This window comes from Pseudophryne corroboree, chromosome 6 (assembly GCF_028390025.1).
Source record: "Pseudophryne corroboree isolate aPseCor3 chromosome 6, aPseCor3.hap2, whole genome shotgun sequence".
Taxonomy (NCBI): Eukaryota; Metazoa; Chordata; class Amphibia; order Anura; family Myobatrachidae; genus Pseudophryne; species Pseudophryne corroboree.
Window position 1 is genome coordinate 269,804,031 of NC_086449.1, and position 21,284 is coordinate 269,825,314.

Here is a 21,284-nt window from a genome sequence, read left to right on the forward strand (position 1 = left end):
TATTCCAAAATCGCAGCTGATTCCGACGACACGTCTGCTGTTCCTAGGAATGATTCTGGACACAGTACAGAAAAAGGTGTTTCTCCCGGAAGAGAAAGCCAGGGAGTTATCCGACCTAGTCAGGAACCTCCTAAGACCAGGCCAAGTGTCAGTACATCAATGCACAAGGGTCCTGGGAAAGATGGTGGCTTCTTACGAGGCGATTCCATTCGGCAGATTCCACGCAAGAACTTTTCAGTGGGATCTGCTGGACAAATGGTCCGGATCGCATCTTCAAATGCATCAGCGGATAACCCTGTCTCCAAGGACAAGGGTGTCTCTCCTGTGGTGGTTACAGAGTGCTCATCTCCTAGAGGGCCGCAGATTCGGCATTCAGGATTGGGTCCTGGTGACCACGGATGCCAGCCTGAGAGGCTGGGGAGCAGTCACACAGGGAAGAAATTTCCAGGGCTTGTGGTCAAGCATGGAAACGTCACTTCACATAAATATCCTGGAACTAAGGGCCATTTACAATGCCCTAAGTCAGGCAAGACCTCTGCTTCAGGGTCAGCCGGTGTTGATCCAGTCGGACAACATCACGGCAGTCGCCCACGTAAACAGACAGGGCGGCACAAGAAGCAGGAGGGCAATGACGGAAGTGGCAAGGATTCTTCGCTGGGCGGAAAATCATGTGATAGCACTGTCAGCAGTGTTCATTCCGGGAGTGGACAACTGGGAAGCAGACTTCCTCAGCAGACACGATCTTCACCCGGGGGAGTGGGGACTTCACCCAGAAGTCTTCCACATGATTGTGAACCGTTGGGAAAAACCAAAGGTGGACATGATGGCGTTCTGCCTCAACAAAAAACTGGACAGATATTGCGCCAGGTCAAGGGACCCTCAGGCAATAGCTGTGGACGCTCTGGTAACACCGTGGGTGTACCAGTCAGTGTATGTGTTCCCTCCTCTTCCTCTCATACCAAAAGTACTGAGAATCATAAGAAGGAGAGGAGTAAAGACTATACTCGTGGCTCCGGATTGGCCAAGAAGGACTTGGTACCCGGAAATTCAAGAGATGCTCACGGAAGACCCGTGGCCTCTACCTCTAAGAAAGGACCTGCTCCAGCAGGGACCATGTCTGTTCCAAGACTTACCGCGGCTGCGTTTGACGGCATGGCGGTTGAACGCCGGATCCTGAAGGAAAAAGGCATTCCGGATGAAGTCATCCCTACCCTGATCAAAGCCAGGAAGGATGTGACCGTACAACATTATCACCGTATTTGGCGTAAATATGTTGCGTGGTGCGAGGCCAGGAAGGCCCCTACAGAGGAATTTCAACTGGGTCGATTCCTGCATTTCCTGCAAACAGGACTGTCTATGGGCCTCAAATTAGGGTCCATTAAGGTTCAAATTTCGGCCCTGTCAATATTCTTCCAAAAAGAACTAGCTTCTGTTCCTGAAGTTCAGACGTTTGTCAAGGGAGTACTGCATATACAGCCTCCTTTTGTGCCTCCAGTGGCACCTTGGGATCTCAATGTAGTTTTGGGATTCCTAAAATCACATTGGTTTGAACCACTCACCACTGTGGACTTAAAATATCTCACATGGAAAGTGGTAATGCTGTTAGCCCTGGCTTCAGCCAGGCGTGTTTCAGAATTGGCGGCTTTATCCTATAAAAGCCCTTACCTAATTTTTCATACGGACAGGGCAGAATTGAGGACTCGTCCTCAATTTCTCCCTAAGGTGGTTTCAGCATTTCACTTAAACCAGCCTATTGTGGTGCCTGCGGCTACTAGGGACTTGGAGGATTCCAAGTTGCTGGACGTAGTTAGGGCCCTGAAAATATATGTTTCCAGGACGGCTGGAGTCAGAAAATCTGACTCGCTGTTTATCCTGTATGCACCCAACAAGCTGGGTGCTCCTGCTTCTAAGCAGACGATTGCTCGTTGGATTTGTAGTACAATTCAGCTTGCACATTCTGTGGCAGGCCTGCCACAGCCAAAATCTGTAAAAGCCCATTCCACACGGAAAGTGGGCTCATCTTGGGCGGCTGCCCGAGGGGTCTCGGCTTTACAACTTTGCCGAGCAGCTACTTGGTCAGGGGCAAACACGTTTGCTAAATTCTACAAATTTGATACCCTGGCTGAGGAGGACCTGGAGTTCTCTCATTCGGTGCTGCAGAGTCATCCGCACTCTCCCGCCCGTTTGGGAGCTTTGGTATAATCCCCATGGTCCTGACGGAGTCCCCAGCATCCACTTAGGACGTCAGAGAAAATAAGAATTTACTTACCGATAATTCTATTTCTCGTAGTCCGTAGTGGATGCTGGGCGCCCATCCCAAGTGCGGATTGTCTGCAATACTTGTACATAGTTATTGTTACAAAAATCGGGTTATTATTGTTGTGAGCCATCTTTTCAGAGGCTCCGCTGTTATCATGCTGTTAACTGGGTTCAGATCACAGGTTGTACAGTGTGATTGGTGTGGCTGGTATGAGTCTTACCCGGGATTCAAAATCCTTCCTTATTGTGTACGCTCGTCCGGGCACAGTATCCTAACTGAGGCTTGGAGGAGGGTCATGGGGGGAGGAGCCAGTGCACACCAGGTAGTCCTAAAGCTTTTTACTTTTGTGCCCAGTCTCCTGCGGAGCCGCTATTCCCCATGGTCCTTTCGGAGTCCCCAGCATCCACTACGGACTATGAGAAATAGAATTATCGTTAAGTAAATTCTTATTTTTTTTTGTACTTATTTTTTATATTTATAACTAGTTCCAGAAAATGGAAGAAATCATTAAAAATCATTGCATAAACAAATAAAATAAGAATCTGCACACTTATCCAGTGGCTAAAATCTTATATCAACTTTGTAACTTTAGGTGAGTGGTGTCACCTTTTATTGTACAAAACCCCCCACTGATTATATCATTGCATTTATTATAGCACCAGCTGGTGCAAAGACATGACACAAACCTTGTACTGATAAACACATCAGGTAAAAAAAAACTAAAACCAATTTAGCAGTAAGGCAGATTTTGCACAGTTCCCCACAATAACATTGTCCAAGGCTCTGAGAACAGGTTAATTGATTGCTTAACAGCACAGGTTCCGGAATGCTGTCTGGTTTTCCAGAACAGACTAGTCGTCATTTGTTAGTGATAGTACCTCATAGATTGAAACTGATCCCCATGTAGTCTGAAATTAATTATCCAATTAGGCAAAGAGCTGGTCTTTTTTTGGCAAATGATTCCAGGAGAAAAATCTCCATGGGTGGCTTTTTAATGAAATTAAATTGGCGTGCATTAACCGCCGAGACTATCAGACACAGATAAAGCTGTGAGTAGCCATTTTGGTCAGTACAGAAATAGAATCCTTGGCAGTCAAAGAAGCATTTTATAGGTTCAAAAAGAGACCAAAATAGGCAAAATAGCAAGTAGGATAAATGATGTATTGCTAATGGTTGCATCATTTTTTAATGCTTTAGCTCTAAAAATAGTAAGTGATAAAATGAGACGGTTTCAATAAGAAAGAGTGAGGTGATTCTTTCATATTTAGGCGTGTCTGGCTTTGCTGTTCAGTTATTACAGAACAGTTTCCAAATGTTCAATATCTTTACAGATGTAAAAAGAGAGGTACAAAAATATGTTTCAGCCTAAAACGCGTGCCAAAATATACATCAAATATATTGATTCAACCTGTTTATTTTTATTTTTTCTATATTGTGTGTATAATTTTGGTCAGTTTAATTACACATTATGTTTCTGATCTATTGTTGCATGTCAAGTTTTTGACATTACAATTACCTGAATGTTTGTTAACCTGCCAGACAGCAAAGTCACCTTACAAAAAGAAAATCATTGTTTTCTTGATCATATCATTTTCATTTGAAACATCTGGTCATTTTTCCATGTTTCAAACACATGTAGAAAATGGAAATGCGGACTTTAATTTAGATTTTACAAAAGTTCTGGATTTGTTATGTACTGTATGTGTACAGCAGCAGATAGACAAGCTATGACTCTCCAATCATGCTGGGTATTCTAGTTCCACACCATCTGTAGAGTTACAGAATGTCACCCCTGCTGTTCAGATATCCATTCTTCAGTCATGGGGCAAAATTTACTAAGCAACAGATTGTAACCACGGTGGTGTTGTGGCAGTTTTTCAATCTGCTAATTTACCAGGGACAAAATCACAGAGAAAGCACTCTTTAGAATAGAACAGAACTGAATATCAAACCACCATTGATGTTTCAGACCACAGTAAGAATAGAATTGAAACCCTGGATTTATGATGGAGGACTATGATGTCTCTCACAAGACATGACTGGTCTTAAACAGAAATACTGAAACAAGCAAAAATAAAACAAAAAATAAAAGCACGCAATCACTCTACACTCACACACACAAACATTACACACAACAAGAATAAAAAAAAATGGAAAACACACCTGAAATAGACAAATACAGATCAAGACACACAGCAACATAAAATAACACTCATTACCATTAGCAATCAGTTTATATCCTTCTCCACTTATACTCCTTTGAGACATACTGTACAGCAAAAACTTGGGGTTTTGCGCGTGAATGTGCATCGACCCAGGTTTTTGCTATGTGTGAACAGAAACGACCCAGGTTGAAGTCCCAGGTCCATGACCCTGCTCTCTACCAGGGTTTTTCTCAGGTGCAACCCGGGTCACCTCTAGTGTGAACGTATCCCACATGGGTGTTTAGACCCAGGTTGGAAGAAAAGTGTCTGATACCCCTTTTCCACCAAAATATCTGGTCTGTCCCAGGATTTTTTACCTGTCATTTTGGCGGGCAGTACCCGGCTCATCCCGGGTTTTTCCTGGGTCACCTCCATTTCCACTAAACCCGGGTTAGCCCAGCAACGCCTGTGGATTTTATTAAAAATGGCCTTTATTCATGCTCACAAAGATGAGATTCTGTGTCCTGTGTGCCCAGCGCACAGCTCTCCAAGTACTCCAGGCCCCTGTATGCCCAGCTTTCCTTCTAGGCCTGCTCTGTGCCCAGCACTCAGCTCTCCTTCCAGGCTCTCTCTCAGCGGGATCAGTATGAGATCCCGGCGGTCGGGATCCCGTTGGTTAGGAGACCGAAGCCGGGATCCCGGCGGTGAGCGCAGCGTGCCCCCTTGTGGACTCGCTGTGCTTGCTATGCTTTGGGTCTGGTGGCAACCTTTAGTCACCACAAGGTTCTATTCCCCCTCCGGTGGTGGCGTTACCACCACCCAAGTGGGGAAACCCGGCTGCGCTTGGGTATTGCAGATGGTGTAGGGATGCCGACGTCGGTATATTGACTGCCGGGATCCTCCCCTCTCAACAGCCTCTCCAAGTAATGATGCATCTTCTCTGGTCTCTGGGTGATTACATTACCAGGCAGCACTCTGAATGGACCAATCAGCAGCTTTTGCAATTACCTGGGTAAGAGCTGTTTCCACTGCAGTGCTACCAGGTTTTACCTGCAAAAAACCCTGCTCGATACTTGGGAAGATATCCTGGGTCAGTAGACCCGTGATTTTTTCTTTGGCACGGTTTCCACTGAGACGCATCCCGGGTTTTTTAGACAGCAGAATAGGGGTATGATTGGCTGTTCAGCTAATAGCTATAACATAACTCAGCTAAGTTTAGACTATTACACAGCAGACTATGCAAATGCTGTATACTTACAGGACGTTCACACACAAGAAGGGCAGATCGGACACTGAGGAATAGTAATACTGGCTGATAGCTAGGTGTGGGAGGGGGGATGTGAGTGGGAGCACCTTATACCCCTTTTACACCGCCAGCATATAACATGGGTTATTGCACATGAATGTGCTTAACCTGTGTTGCTGGTTGGTGTAAAAGGGCCCAGTTGGAATAGTCTGGGTCGAGTGACCTGGTATTCCAACTCGGGTAGTTTACAGGGTTGAACACATGTGCAACCTGGCAAACTCTGCTGGGTAAATGGTAGAGATGAGCGGGTTCGGTTTTACTCGGATTTACTCGGTTCTCAAAACGGCATCTTATTGGCTCACGGATGTCACGTGTTTTGGATAGCCAATAGAAAAAATCCGGATAAAACCGAACTGGCGTTAATTCTGGCGTTAAATCCGAACCCGCTCATCTCTAGTTAAATGGTAGCCGGGTCGCATCCACCCGGCTTCCCATTTACAGTGAATGTACGGGTGGTGCTTGGAGATCATGTGACATTTTTTCTCCAATCATCCCTTTAGCTCATCTTTTTACTTGATACTGAATATTCCTCTTAAGGACCACCTTCCCTGATACTTTATAGATCTGACAAGTCTCAACACAATCAAGGATCTATACTCCCTACAACAGTCCAGTCCATTGACCCTTGGAGGTCTTATTAACACAAGCTGTGCTTGTGCTGGTTGGATAGGATTAGGGTGTAGAGCCATAATGTCTACATCCCTCCTCAAGTCTATCAGCATAGACTAACCAGAACATTTCCAAATTTTCCAATCAACTAATTGATTGGCCCTTGCTGATACTCGCTCTAGCCTTTCTATTCTAATCAGCCACACCAATCATATATGGTATCTTTCAGAGATGCTGGTGGGCTGAGTCATATGTATGTACCATTATATTTTATTGATTAATTGTGGTGGACTATGTAAGTGTGGATCTTTTCTTAAATTAATTAGATAATAAAAGGTATGTCTTAATATTTTCATATAAACAAATCAATACAAGAGTGCACCCACACAAGAGTCTTCTGTAAACCAATTTTCTTCCAACTTTTCCTCTGACTCTGGGTGCACCACCAGGCATAAATAATAGGAATTATTCCTGTACATTGTAGTTTATTCTGGTACCTCACTACTCTTTCTGAATTATTAGGACTGGTGCGGAATCATACCTATTCTTTGAGATACGTTGTTCCTCTGACCAAAAGGTCAGTTTCCGATTCCAGCACAGTCAAAATATAGATCTCCAACTACATATTACCAATTAGAGAACCTTTGTCTCTGGGTTATTACACTTATACTCTAACATCCACCAGAAACCACACTTCTAGACATGACCTCCTTCTCACTCAAGTCTGAACTCTCAAGATGCAGGAATACTGAAGGTTTTGAAGATCTCTTTTACGAAACGGAGGACATTGATAGGACCCTAATAGATTGGAAAAGCCCCCTGTCCAAACTTCATAAAACTCTACAAAGGAGGATCCGTTTAACCTGGGACATTACCACATTGCAGAATTATATCAAACACAAGATAGTACCCAGGGGTCTGAGACCCAAAATATTCCCCTCCTTTCCCCTAGCAACGGCCAGCCTCAAAGGTGAATGGGAGGCGGCTCTTCTAAAATGTTCCAGTGATCTACTCCACATATTGATCAAACATGATACACTGATCTTAGATCAGGTAGAGAAAGAAATAGAAGAACTAGGCAAAAATCTTGAAAAATGGGAAAAAGACCCACTTTTGAGAAATTGAAGAAGGACCTGGAAATATATGAAAGTGGTATTAGAGACCGTAAAAGGAACAAACTCCAGAGTGATAAACAAGATTTTACCCAGGGCAATATTTTCAGATGGAATTTGAGACCCACAAGGAACAGAGATAGAAGACAACCAGAAGACCCCACCTTCTCAGAATTCGAGTCCTCTATGAGTGACGACTCGGCGAGTGAACCAACAGGAGATACGCATTTAGCGTATAACACTGATGACCAAGAGGTTTCACCTTATTTTTTAGGATGAGGTCAGAAACACAGAGGCAGAAATCGAAACACAGACCAACAAGGAGGGGGAGAAAGAAGAGACAGGGGAAGTAACAGCAATTGGGACATTTCCAGAACATCGAGATATCCGGAACGGCAGAGGAAAGTACGCTAAACCCATCCTCCGCAGAACATCTACAAATCATTAACCTATCAAATAGAACAATCTCCCCGGAACAAAAGAAAGTATTGAGCAAGGGCTTATCCTTCTCTCCCATCAAACCATTTGATCGGTTTATGTGGGAAAAAGACCTGCGACTCTTTGGGAGGAAACTGCTTCTCAAAAAATTCTTCAGTGATCGAAACTCAAGACCGGAAGAAGCCGAGGGAGACCCCAACTTGAATACAGAAGATTTGGAGATGGTGGCAATCCTAGAAGACCTACAATCTGAACAGAGTCAGGAGGCAGGCCCAAGAGATTGCCCAAAGTGTAGGGCTAAGTCAACCCTCTTCCCACCAGACAACAATAGTCCGGAAATCCGGGTCTTTCTAGACATGGTCTCAAAAGAATTCGACCTGATTAAACATCGAAGGGCCCGGAAATACTATTACTTCCCTCAGAATTTGCCTCATGATGAGAGAGAGGCACTGAGAGAAGTAAGAGAATGGAAGGATGTGATAATTAAGCCATCGGATAAGGGAGGCAATATAGTGCTCTGGCCGATAGATATGTATGTGACAGAAGCGCTTAGACAATTGAAACAAACTGCATGTTATAAAAGACTGGTAAGCAATCCAATTGCTCGATTCCAGAATGAGTACACTAGTCTCATTTGAGAGGCTTTGACATCAGGTACTATCACTAAACAGGAACATGCCTACCTCTCAGTAAAAAATCCCAGAACACCAACGTTTTATCTTCTTCCTAAAACACACAATGATTTGAAGAAACCCCCTGGGAGACCTATCATGTCAGGCAACGGAGGCCTCCTTGAACAACCAAGCCGTTTTTTGGACTTACATCTCCGAGAATACGTCCTACAATTACCCTCATACCTGAGACACCCCTCAGATCTACTTCGGAAGATCCATGATATCATATTTGAGGACAGCTTTCTACTGGTGACTTTGGACGTCGAAGCACTTTACACCAGTATTGATCATAAGGCTGGCCTAAATGCAACAAAGTTCTTCTTGGAAAATAACGAGCGAGGAGAATTTGGTGACTTCCTGTACAACCTACTGGCCTTCGTCCTAGAGAAGAACTTCTTCACATTCCAGGCACGATTCTACCTCCAGGTCAGGGGTACAGCCATGGGGGTAGCATGTGCGCCCACATACGCGAATTTGTTTCTGGGCTGGTGGGAGGAGAAGTATGTTTTCACTGATACCAATGACCTCTATACGGAACATGTTATGTTGTGGCTCAGATATATAGACGACATCTTCGTTATCTGGGATGGGGAGCTAAATCTCCTGATGGATTTTATCAAGCTCCTCAGTAACAACGACCTCAACATAAAGCTTACACATACCATCAACCGGGAAAAAGTAGCCTTTCTTGACATCAACATCTATAAATCTACCACAGGCAGCCTATCTACAGAACTCTACCGGAAAGAGACATCTACTAACAGTTTATTGTTCCAAACCAGTGCACACTTCCCGCCAACGGTGGAAAACATACCGAAAGGGGAGTTCCTCAGACTCCGAAGAAACTGTTCTGAGGAAGCAGTGTTCAAAAATAAGAGCCAGGAACTATCTCGCCGGTTGCATGAGAGAGGGTACAGTAAAAGATCTCTAAAATGAGCCTACAAAGAAGTAACCAGGATACCAAGGGACACTCTTATCTTCCCGACCAAGACCCCCAGCAAACCAGTTGATAAGATCAGATTTATTGGAACCTTCTGCCCTGAATGGAGACAGATTAAGAAAGCCATTGAGAAACATCTCCCTATACTTCAACTTGATGAGACCCTGGCACCATTGATAGACACCAATATCCAAATGAGCTGGAGGAGATCAAGGAATATCAAGGATCTCCTAGTACGGATTCATTTTCAAACCAAGACAATCAGGTCAAATACTTTGAGAGGCTCGTTTCCATGCAGACATTGCAAAGCCTGTCCCCAGATAGCCAAAATAAATTCAATATCAGATCGCTACGGCCAACTCATACCTATCAAACAATATTTCAACTGTAGTACACAAGGCCTGATTTACTGCATTGAATGCAGCTGTAACTTGAAGTATGTAGGAATGACGACCCGGAAATTCAAGGAACGGATACTGGAACATGTGGGAACTTGTCGGAACGCCGCCAGTGATCTCACACGGATGAGGAAACTGACCTCGGTTGCCAGGCATTTTCACTCCTGCCACACAGACTTCCAAAAAGAACTCAAAGTCTTTGGCCTGGAAAAAGTCCAGCTAGGCATCAGAGGAGGGGATCTGACCAAAGAACTACTGAAGAAAGAAACAGAGTGGATATTCAAACTTAACACATATAAACCAATGGGCCTTAATGAAAGCATAAACTATAGTGCCTTTCTTTAATTTACCCACCTGACTTTATTCATTCAGGGACGATGGTCCAATGTCCGAACCAATTAATTTGTTCATATGTTACCTTATGTGTTTTCCTCTCCCTAATATCAAGTACTAATTGCTTCACAAGACATTACCCAATATGTAGTTCTTACTAACAGTGCCTCTCACCCCATTTCTTCCCCTCAATACTCGTACCCCTAATAACGACTCACACCCTGACTTCACTCACTTTTCACATTCATTTGCATACCATGCACTAGTCACCTTAAATTTGGACAATTGTACTTTTTGTGTGCTCACTAACCCTTTTTTTCCCCCTCCTTTCCATCCCCCCCTCCCTTCCCCCCACTCCCCTCCTCTTGTCCCTCCCGGCCCCTCCCACCAACCCCACCCCCCATAATAGGTTCACTCACCAGTCTCACACCCAACAATAAATAAGGTGTTATTCGTAACCTTACACCCATCGATAACCGAAGGATCACCAGCCCTCATGGTCACTCTTTCACATTAATCCCTCACATTACCTTTGTGGATCGAGGATTCACCTTATTTCTCACGGTGGGACCTACCACCTCACTCTAGTTGACCTGCCTAGTCTCAATACCATGCCCATTAATTATTTCCTGACATACCACCTACTTACCCCCTACACCTTATTCTCACAAACACACACTTACCCTAAACCCAGGCACAACATAGACCTAACCACTTTCTGCCATTCCGCAGACATATATCCAGGGCGGGGCACATTTAAGGTCCAACAAAATTGATATTACAAAATCATATACTTTTTTATAAGAAACATTGGCCATCACCATGATATGACCTGTAGTCATTTCATACTATTAACCTGACAGCCGGTCATGACATGCTTAACACACCGGCTAACGAGAGCAATTACTACTTACTGTATGCAGATATCTCATAATGTTTTTGCCACCTAACTAATATGGGGCATTTAACTAATCACACACCAGGCGTACAGGCCAATTATAGAACTACTAACCATCGCGCATTGTCGCCTAGCAACATTAAGCTTTGACCCAGTCAGGTCCGCTGGCCGGACATGACGCCCCGAGGACGTACAGTTGCTTAGCAACGTGACGCCCCAACCCAGACGTCCTGGCCAACTACCGGATATGACGTGGTGCCACTACAGAGCAGCTGGGGCTATGATAATCTAAATCCAGTGACATGACATCCCGAGGACGCCCAGTTGCTTAGCAACGTGACGCCCTATCCAACTACCGGATATGATGTAGCGCCACTAGAGAGCAGCCCGGGCTACGATAATCCAAATCCAGTGAGGCGGTAGTACATTCCTGCGGCCGCAATGTTATGGTGTAAACAGACTGCATTAACAAGTGGGTAGAATCAGGGGATTAGCTTTAACCTTTCCTTTCTTCTTCTTTCTGATTAAGGCACTATGCAAAGGTTGCCTAGCAACCGGAGTAAATACGTCATTTCCGCTGAGCACAGCGGAGGTCTGAGGATGATCTCAGATAATTAAGCACACTACATCTGTTGGCTGAGAACCAATCAAACGGGTATTTAAACCCGATCTATCATGTGAACCAGCAGCATTGGAAGTGAACAAGCCCGCAGGACGGGTGAAACGCGTTTTCTAGCGTGGACTAAGGACGTGAGGAGCACTTTCTGGATCCTGGTAACCTGAGACTGACCCAGGGACCTGGGCAGGGACCGGTACACCTTTATTTATTCATCTGATCTTATATACCAATAACAGTGGCATTGGTACAGACATTTAATTCTCCCACAGGATTAATCTATACCAACTCTCAACTCACATACAACTGAGGAACTCAGGATTTTTGGCTAGTTTTTGGACAGACACCGCTTTCATCATATTGTTTCTAGCCTATATAATATATATATATATATATATATATATATATATATATATTATACCTTTTTTCCAATAGGTCATTTTTTTCAATCAGCATTTTTTCACTAGTAGGCTGTGCAATACCGACTCCCAGTCCTGCATTTCTCACCTATTCGACCCTTGGCCCTCATTCCGAGTTGATCGCTCGCAAGGCGAATTTAGCAGAGTTGCTCACGCTAAGCCTACGCCTACTGGGAGTGTATCTTAGCTTCTTAAAATTGCGACCGATGTATTCGCAATATTGCGATTACAAACTACTTAGCAGTTTCAGAGTAGCTTCAGACTTACTCGGTATCTGCGATCAGTTCAGTGCTTGTCGTTCCTGGTTTGACGTCATAAACACACCCAGCGTGTCTACATCCCTCCTCAAGTCTATCAGCATAGACTAACCAGAACATTTCCAAATTTTCCAATCAACTAATTGATTGGCCCTTGCTGATACTCGCTCTAGCCTTTCTATTCTAATCAGCCACACCAATTATATATGGTATCTTTCAGAGATGCTGGTGGGCTGAGTCATATGTGTGTACCATTATATTTTATTGATTAATTGTGGTGGACTATGTAAGTGTGGATCTTTTCTTAAATTAATTAGATAATAAAAGTTATGTCTTAATATTTTCATATAAACAAATCAATACAAGAGTGCACCCACACAAGAGTCTTCTGTAAACCAATTTTCTTCCAACTTTTCCACTGACTCTGGGTGCACCACCAGGCATAAATAATACGAATTATTCCTGTACATTGTAGTGTATTCTGGTACCTCACTACTCTTTCTGAATTGTTAGGACTGGTGCGGAATCATACCTATTCTTTGAGATCATGTGATCTCCAAGCTCCGCCCCCACCGCGTCAACATCAACGTAACCAACCCGGCAATAAGCCGGGTTGGCAGATGCGGTATGAAAGGGGCCTGTCGCGGGTCGCTGCCGGGTAGCACCCACAAAAGGCTCCCAGCTGCGACCTGCAAAATTTGGTCTAAAAGAGGTACTAGTAAGAAAAAATAATTACCTAGTAAGTAGCACAACTTTAAAGCAAAATGTATTAAAATAGGAAGTAAAACACCACATTTGCCATTAATTCTTATTCTCATCGGTGTGAATAAATGGACGTGGCATGAAGCATCATTAAGAGTGGATGGTAGTTACTAACTAATGCCAAGCTTATAGTGGTACCATTCATTTGGTTACTCACATCCCCTACCATCTATTAGAATTACACACAGAATATACTTGTAATTAATGTAGCAACACTTTAAGAAACTATAGAATATAATTTACAAGCTGGAACCAACATTCCTCTCCATTTGAATTTATATACATATTACTAGCATAAACATGCAATACTATATTTGAAATATATATTAATATAGAATAACAACTGATAATCAATAAATACGCAGTGAGTCGATTTTAACCCTTTATTTCACTTCATTCCTTTTTCCTTATTCCACCTTGTTCGAGTACATTTGGCATTAACAAATATCAAAGGCTGAATAGTATAGATGAAAGCGTCCCGTTTAAATACACACCAAATTCCAGGGCAGTCCTAGGGTCAGTGTGAACGCATCTGACCTGGGAATTTCCCAGATTTTTGGTGTAGTGTGAATGGGGGACTTAGAGTGAGACCAGGTAATTCACGTGTTGATAGATCTGGGACGTATCTGTGTATTTCCCAGGTCTTATGTCTGAAAGGGGTATAAAACTCCTCATAAACACACAAAGTGAAACTAACCAGCTGTCTATTTCTGTGATGTCAGGTGAATGTTATTTCTGTAAAATCACTATCAATTTAATGGTTTTTACCCCATATGTGTCATCCCTGTCTGTGTGCCCCTTCTTTTTAGAATGTAAGCTTTCATGCGCAGGGCCCTCTTCCATCATGTGCTTTTCTGTCTCTTACTTAACCTATCTTCTTTTCAATACTCCATTTGACGGCACCAAATCCCGTGGTTTTCTGCCGCCCTGATATTTATTTCAGTGTCATCTGCTAATGTAGCTATGTTTATATACCCTGTACGTGTCCTATATTGTCTTTAATTGTAAGTCACTGTTTTCTTGTTTTGCTTATTTGTTTATGTACTTGGTAACTGGGCACTGCGCATCTCTAATAAAGGATAATAATAAATAATGTGAATAGAATAGCTTCCAATCCACAGTATCCTGTTTCTGTGATTGCAATTGAATGTGTTTCTATAAAAGTACCATTAAATTAATATGAATAGAATAGCTTCTGATCTGCAGTGGGTTTGAATAGAAACCACTGCCAAATAGAACACTCCATGGCAATTTATCATTTAGAAACCACCAGGGATTGAGAGCGATTCAGATTAGACACCAAAACCACTGCTTAGTAAATGCTATGAATTAGGCATATATGCCGGTTTACGTAATTGAAATGTGGCAATGTTCTGCTAAAATTGAGTTTAATTAAGCACCAACTACTTTCCCAATTCAACAGTAAGGAAGTGGACGCGTGCTGGAGGTAACCTTTTCTGCATAAAGATTTTATTTACCTGCTGATTTAGCCATATTATAAATAATTCTGCTTGTATGAAATTATACTTTTTGCATGATTAGAAAATTGATTATTGACACACATTATTATTTTTTTCTCTTTCAGACAGTCTACGATCAGTGGTTTATTACACTTTTTAATATTGTATATACATCACTTCCTGTGCTAGCAATGGGACTATTTGATCAGGTACACCATTAATGTGCTGCTTTGATGACTTCACTTTATTTTTACATTTGAATACAATTTTGTTTTTATTGCTGTAGGGATACCAATTAGATTTTTGTTAAAGACCTCAAAGTATGTTTTTAATGGTGGGTGGTAGGAAGCCCTGAAACACATAGAGGGATATTCAGTTAGCCATGTTATTTACTGTATCGTGGCTACTTGGCCCGCCCAGGGCTACGCAATTAGCCCCAATCCAAGGCACTCATCTGAGATTTTCTTCGCCTGCCTGCAAAAACACATAGGTCCGGGAACTTATCTCAAATCTTATGTATTTTCGCCCAAAATTGGGTCATTTTTTGGGAGCAGAAAATGGGGAATAATTGAATTACACCTTTTTTTTTTTAAATCGGCCAAGTTTACACATTCAAAAATGACCAAAGCTAATTGAATATCCCCCATGCACGTGATAGAAAAGTTAGTGTAAGGAGAAATGCACAGACCTAGAAAACCCCTTTAAAATTAGTAATTATTGTTTCAATGTAAAACTTCATCTAAAATAGTTTAAAGACTGAGGGTTAACTGTATGATCCTCCATTATTGGGGATTATGTGCACTGAAACCGCTTCTCCCCCATACTGTATATGACTGCGGGGATGCATGTGAAACAGCGCCCCTGTCTTTGTTAGCACTGCAATCTACAAGATAGCACGCCGATGTGCAGGCCAGTGAATAAACTGTCAGTGGCATTGACCTTTCCGACACCTGCAGCTATTGTTTTCGACATTTGCATGCGTTGTTGCTAATACACCATAGCAGGGACAGCGCTGTCCCTGGCTGGGGCAGCTGCCGGCTCCGGGCTGCACAGGAGATTTCAAGAGACTTGCGAGATCTCGCGCATGCCCAGAGGAGCTGGCCGGGAAGGGGAGACTGTGGAGGCTGACAGGGTTCGGTGGAGGGGGGAGTTTTCACTCCCCCACCTCGGCATCCAAGATGTTAAAGAGGCGAATTAGGAAGTGTTGTAATACATTTACCCCTGAATCTGCTAATTGCAATACTGTACAAAATATATGTGAAAAACTTACTAATATATAATATATGTGATTTATTTGTAGGATGTGAATGAACAAAACTGTATGGACTACACCAAACTGTATGAGCCTGGCCAGCTGAACCTACTATTCAACAAGCGCAGATTCTTTATATGTATATTACATGGGATTTACACCTCTTTTGCCCTCTTCTTCATCCCCTTCGGTGCATTTTTTAACACAGCTGCTGAAGATGGAAAACATATTGCAGACTATCAGTCCTTTGCTGTCACAGTTGCTACAAGTCTCGTGATAGTCGTCAGCGTCCAGGTAATATACTGCAGTTTTATTAGATCTCCTCGTTTGTATTGTAAGTGGGCCATTTCTGTACCTGCTGGAAACTTTTTCTTTTTGCATTGAATTGCGTTTTTCAGAACCAGAAGAATCCCACTGAAGTGTCATAACTATTTGCATGCAGTAGGTCCAGAGTGATCTTGGGGGTACATTATTATAATTATATTTCTTATACGTCCTAGAGGATGCTGGGGTCCACTTCATGAACATGGGGTATAGACGGTTCCGCAGGAGCCATGGGCACTCTTAAGACTTTTCAATGGGTGTGAACTGGCTACTCCCTCTATGCCCCTCCTCCAGACTTCAGTTTTAGAAATGTGCCCAGACAGACTGGATGCACTCCAGGGAAGCTCTACTGAGCTTCTCTGAAAAGACTTATGTTAGGTTTTTTATTTTCAGGGAGAACTGCTGGCAACAGACTCCCTGCTTCGTGGGACTGAGGGGGCAGAAGTAGGAACCAACTTCCTGAAGAGTTTCATGGCTCTGCTTCTGGCTGACAGGACACCATTAGCTCCTGAAGGGTACTGAACGCTAGCTGTGTCTAGATGCTCACTCCCACAGCACGCCGTCACCCCCCTCACAGAGCCAGAAGTCAGAAGACAGGTGAATAGAAGAAGACAGATCTTCTATCAAGTAAAGTAAAACGGCTGAGGTACAGCACGGCTGGCGGGAGCGCAGCGCGCCATTGCTGCCCCCACACACAGGCACTGCAGGGTGCAGGGGGGGGGGGCGCCCTGGGCAGCAAAAACACCTCTATAAACTGGCAAAAAGGGGGCATAAGATGCCTAGGCACAGCCCTACCCCCGCCAGTATAAGTATTATAAAAAGTCTCTGAGGTAAAAATGTGCCATTGTGGGGGCGGAGCTTCTTCCTCAGGCAGCCAGCACACTGCTCAGCGCCATTTTCTCTCTCCTCAGGCTGCAGAGACATCGCTGGTCCTCCTTCACTTCTGACTTCAAGTATCAGGGTGCAAAACAGGGGGGGCACAAGCGAATTTGGTGCTTTACAAGTGTGTTTTTACTTTGTAAAAAGCGCTGCATGTCAGTGGGCATTCTGTGTTCACAGGCATTAGATACTGGCGCTGGGGTTGTGAACTGGCTGCTCCTAAACTGTGTCCCTCTGACAGATTTTACTGTGGGTCTGTCCATATAAGTCCCAGGGTGTCTGTGTGTGTGTGTTGTACACGTGTGTAAGACATGTCAGAGGCAGGGAGTTCCTCCCCGGAGGAAACCATTTTAGGGACACAGAAGTGTAATGTGGTGGCGCTGCCGGCACACCAAGAGCCTGCATGGGTGAAAGAGATATGTGATAGTATGCATCATATCAATAGGAGATTAGATAAGTCTGAATCTCATGCTGAGTGCTGGAGAAAATCTGTGGAAGATGTGATTTTTCAGGGCTCTGTTCCATCCGCAGGCGAGCCCTCTGGGTCACATAAGAGACCATTTGCAAATATTGTTAATACTGATACCGACACGGACACTGATTCTTGTGTCGACGATAGTGACTCCAGAGAAATAGATCATAAATTGGCAAAAAATATACAATATATGATTGTAGCTATAAGGGAAGTGCTGGAAGTCACGGAAGCCACTCCTGTACCTCAGTAGAAGGCTTATTTCTATAAAGAAAAGAAATCCAAGATCACTTTCCCTCCTTCCCACGAGATTAATACTCTCTTTGAAGGGATGTGGGTGAATCCCGAAAAGAAATTTCGTATTCCCAAGAGAATTCAGATAGCTTATCCTTTCCCGATGGAGGACAGGAAAAAATGGGAGTCACCCCCTGTGTTAGACAGTGCACTGTCCAGGTTGACAAAAAAGGTAATTCTCCCTGCACCTGGCACGGCTTCACTAAAAGAGCTGGCAGACCGAAAGATGGAAACTACATTGAAATCCATTTATGTTGCCAATGGTACGCTGCTCAGGCCCACAATTGCTTGCGTGTGGGTGAGTCGCGCTATTGAGAAATGGTCAGAAAGCGTGTCATCAGAAATTGACACGATTGATAAAGATGAGATACTCCTTAAGTTAGGGAATATCAAAGACGCTGCCGCATATGAAAGATATTGGACTCTTGAGTTCACAAGCCGCTACCATGGCAGTATCGGCTCGGATCTCCCATATAAAGGTGAGGCCTTATTTGGCGATGGACTGGATGCGTTAGTCTCGGCGGCTACCGCAGGTAAGTCAACATTTTTGCCCTCTGCGCCTGCATCGGCAAAAAAGACATATCACCCTCACATGCAGTCCTTTCAGCGCAATAAATACAAAAAAGCGAGAGGTTCCCCCTTCTTTGCATGTAGGGGAAGGGGAAAGGGAAAGAAATCCACAGCGGCTTCAGGTTCCCAGGAGCAGAAGTCTACCCCTACTTCTGCCAAATCTGCAGAATAACGCTGGGGCCCCTTTGCGGGAGGCTGCTCGGGTGGGGGCACGTCTCAAACTGTTCATCCAAGGTTGGATTCTGTCTGGCGTGGATCCCTGGGTGTTGCAAATAGTGTCCCAGGGATACAAGCTGGAATTTCAAGACGTTCCCCCATGCCGATTTTTCAAATCGACCTTGCCAGCTTCTCTTCCAGAAAGGGAAGCAATAACAGCGGCAATCCAAAAATTATGTCAAGATCAGGTCATAGTCCTGGTACCTTTGTCACAACAAGGGGAGGGGTTTATTCAAGCCTTTTTGTAGTTCCAAAGCCGGACGGCTCGGCCAGACCGATCCTAAACCTAAAAAATCTGAATCTCTACTTGAAACGATTCAAGTTCAAAATGGAATCACGGAGGGCAGTGATTTCCAGTCTGGAGGAGGAGGACTACATGGTGTCTGTAGACATAAAGGATGCTTAGCTGCATGTTCCCATTTATCCTCCTCACCAGGCTTATCTGAGATTCGCGGTTCAGGATTGCCATTACCAATTCCAGACGTTACCTTTCGGTCTCTCCACGGCGCCGAGGGTATTCACCAAGGTGATGGCGGAGATGATGGTTCTCCTGCGTCAAAAAAGAGTCAATATAATTCCTTATCTAGACGATCTCCTGATACAGGCGAGATCCAGGGAGCAGTTGTTACAAAACATCACACTCTCCCTGTCAATACCCCAACAACACGGTTGGATCATAAATTATCCAAAGTCACAGTTGGAACCGACGACAAGATTGTCTTTTCTCGGGATGATCCTGGACACAGAAGTTCAGAGAATTTTTTCCGTACAGTGGAAAAGGCTCTGGAAATCCAGAGAATGGTAAAACAGATATTGAAGCCAACAAGTGTGTCGATCCATCAGTGCATTCGGTTGTTGGGAAAGATGGTGGCGGCCTACGAGGCCATACAGTTTGGCAGATTCCATGCCAGAGTTGTCCAGTGGGACCTGTTGGACAAGTGGTCGGGTTCCCACTTACACATGCACCGAAAGATAATCCTGTCATCGAAAGCCAGGATTTCACTCCTGTGGTGGTTACATGGCTCTCGCCTGCTAGAGGGACGCAGATTCGAGATTCAGGACTGGCTCCTGGTAACCACGGATGCAAGTCACCGCGGCTGGGGAGCTGTCACTCAGGGAGAAAGCTTCTAAGGAAAATGGACAAGTCAGGAAGCCTTCCTTCACATAAACGTGCTGGAATTGAGAGCCATTTACAACGGCCTTCAACAAGCGGTACATCTTCTTCAAGATCATCCCGTGCAGATCCAGTTGGACAAATCCAGTCGGACATAAACAGGCGGGGCGGAACGAAAAGCAGAGCGGCAATGGCAGAGGTGACGAAGATCCTCCTCTGGGCAGAAAGACATGTAAAGGCTCTGTCTGCAATTTTCATTCCGGGAGTAGACAACTGGGAAGCAGACTTCCTCAGCAGACACGATCTCCATCCAGGAGAGTGGGGCCTCCACCAAGAAGTCTTCGCAGAGGTGACAAGTCTTTGGGGAGTTCCTCAAGTAGACATGATGGCATCTCGTCTCAACAAGTAGCTTCAGAAATATTGTTCCAGGTCGAGAGACCCTCAAGCAATAGCAGTGAATGCGCTAGTGGCCCAGTGGGTGTTCCGGTCGGTGTATGTCTTCCCTCCACTTTCGCTGATCCCAAAAGTGCTCAGGATCATAAGAAGAACAAGAGTTCAAGCAATCTTCATTGCCCCAGACTGGCCAAGGAGGGCTTGGTACCCAGATCTTCAGGAGTTGCTCATAGAAGATCCTCGGCCTCTTCCTCTTCGCGAGGACCTGCTGCAGCAGGGGCCGTGAGTTTATCAAGACTTACCGCGGCTACGTTTGATGGCATGGCTGTTGAGCGCCGGATCCTAGCCCGAAAGGGTATTCCCAAGGAAGTCATCCCCACCCTTATTCAGGCCAGGAAAGGAGTAACGTTGAAACATTACCACCGTATTTGGAGGAAATATGTGTCTTGGTGTGAATCCAAGAAGGCTGCTACGGAAGAGTTTCAGTTGGGATGTTTTCTCCATTTTCTGCAGGCTGGTGTGGAGGCGGGCCTCCGATTGGGATCAATCAAGGTCCAAATTTCGGCCTTGTCATTGTTCTTCCAAAAACAATTGGCCTCTCTTCCAGAGGTTCAGACCTTCGTGAAAGGGGTTCTGCACATCCAGCCTCCATTTGTGTCTCCAGTGGCACCATGGGACCTTAATGTGGTGTTGCAGTTCCTTCAATCGGATTGGTTTAAGATAGAGTTGAAGTTTCTCACTTGGAAAGTGGTGATGCTTTTGGCATTGGCATCAGCACGGCGGGTGTCTGAATTGGGGGCCTTGTCTCACAAGAGCCCTTACCTGATCTTCCATGAAGATAGGGCAGAGTTGAGAACTCGTCAACATTTTCTTCCAAAGGTGGTTTCATCTTTCCTCTTAAACCAACCTATTGTGGTGCCAGTAGTTACTAACACGTTCACTGAGTCAAAGTCTCTATATGTGGTTAGGGCTTTGAAGATTTATGTCGCTAGAACAGCTCGAATACGGAAAACAGAGTCTTTGTTTGTCCTGTATGCTCCCAACAAGATTGGGTGTCCTGCTTCCAAGCAGACTATAGCGCGTTGGATCAGAGGTACGATTCAGCACGCTCATACTACGGCTGGATTGCCGTTACCGACGTCGG

General features: G+C 44.4%; 1 protein-coding gene across 3 annotated transcripts in view; it reads left to right on the forward strand.

Annotated features, from left to right (window-relative positions):
* The window catches only part of ATP8B4 (ATPase phospholipid transporting 8B4 (putative)), a 498,700-nt gene that overhangs the window by 470,420 nt on the left and 6,996 nt on the right, over positions 1 to 21,284 (forward strand). For all 3 annotated transcript variants that reach the window (XM_063926015.1, XM_063926016.1, XM_063926013.1), the window contains 2 exons: positions 14,752 to 14,835; positions 15,927 to 16,172. In XM_063926015.1, coding sequence (XP_063782085.1) covers positions 14,752 to 14,835; positions 15,927 to 16,172 — 330 coding nt within the window. The remainder of the gene's footprint in view (positions 1 to 14,751; positions 14,836 to 15,926; positions 16,173 to 21,284) is intronic.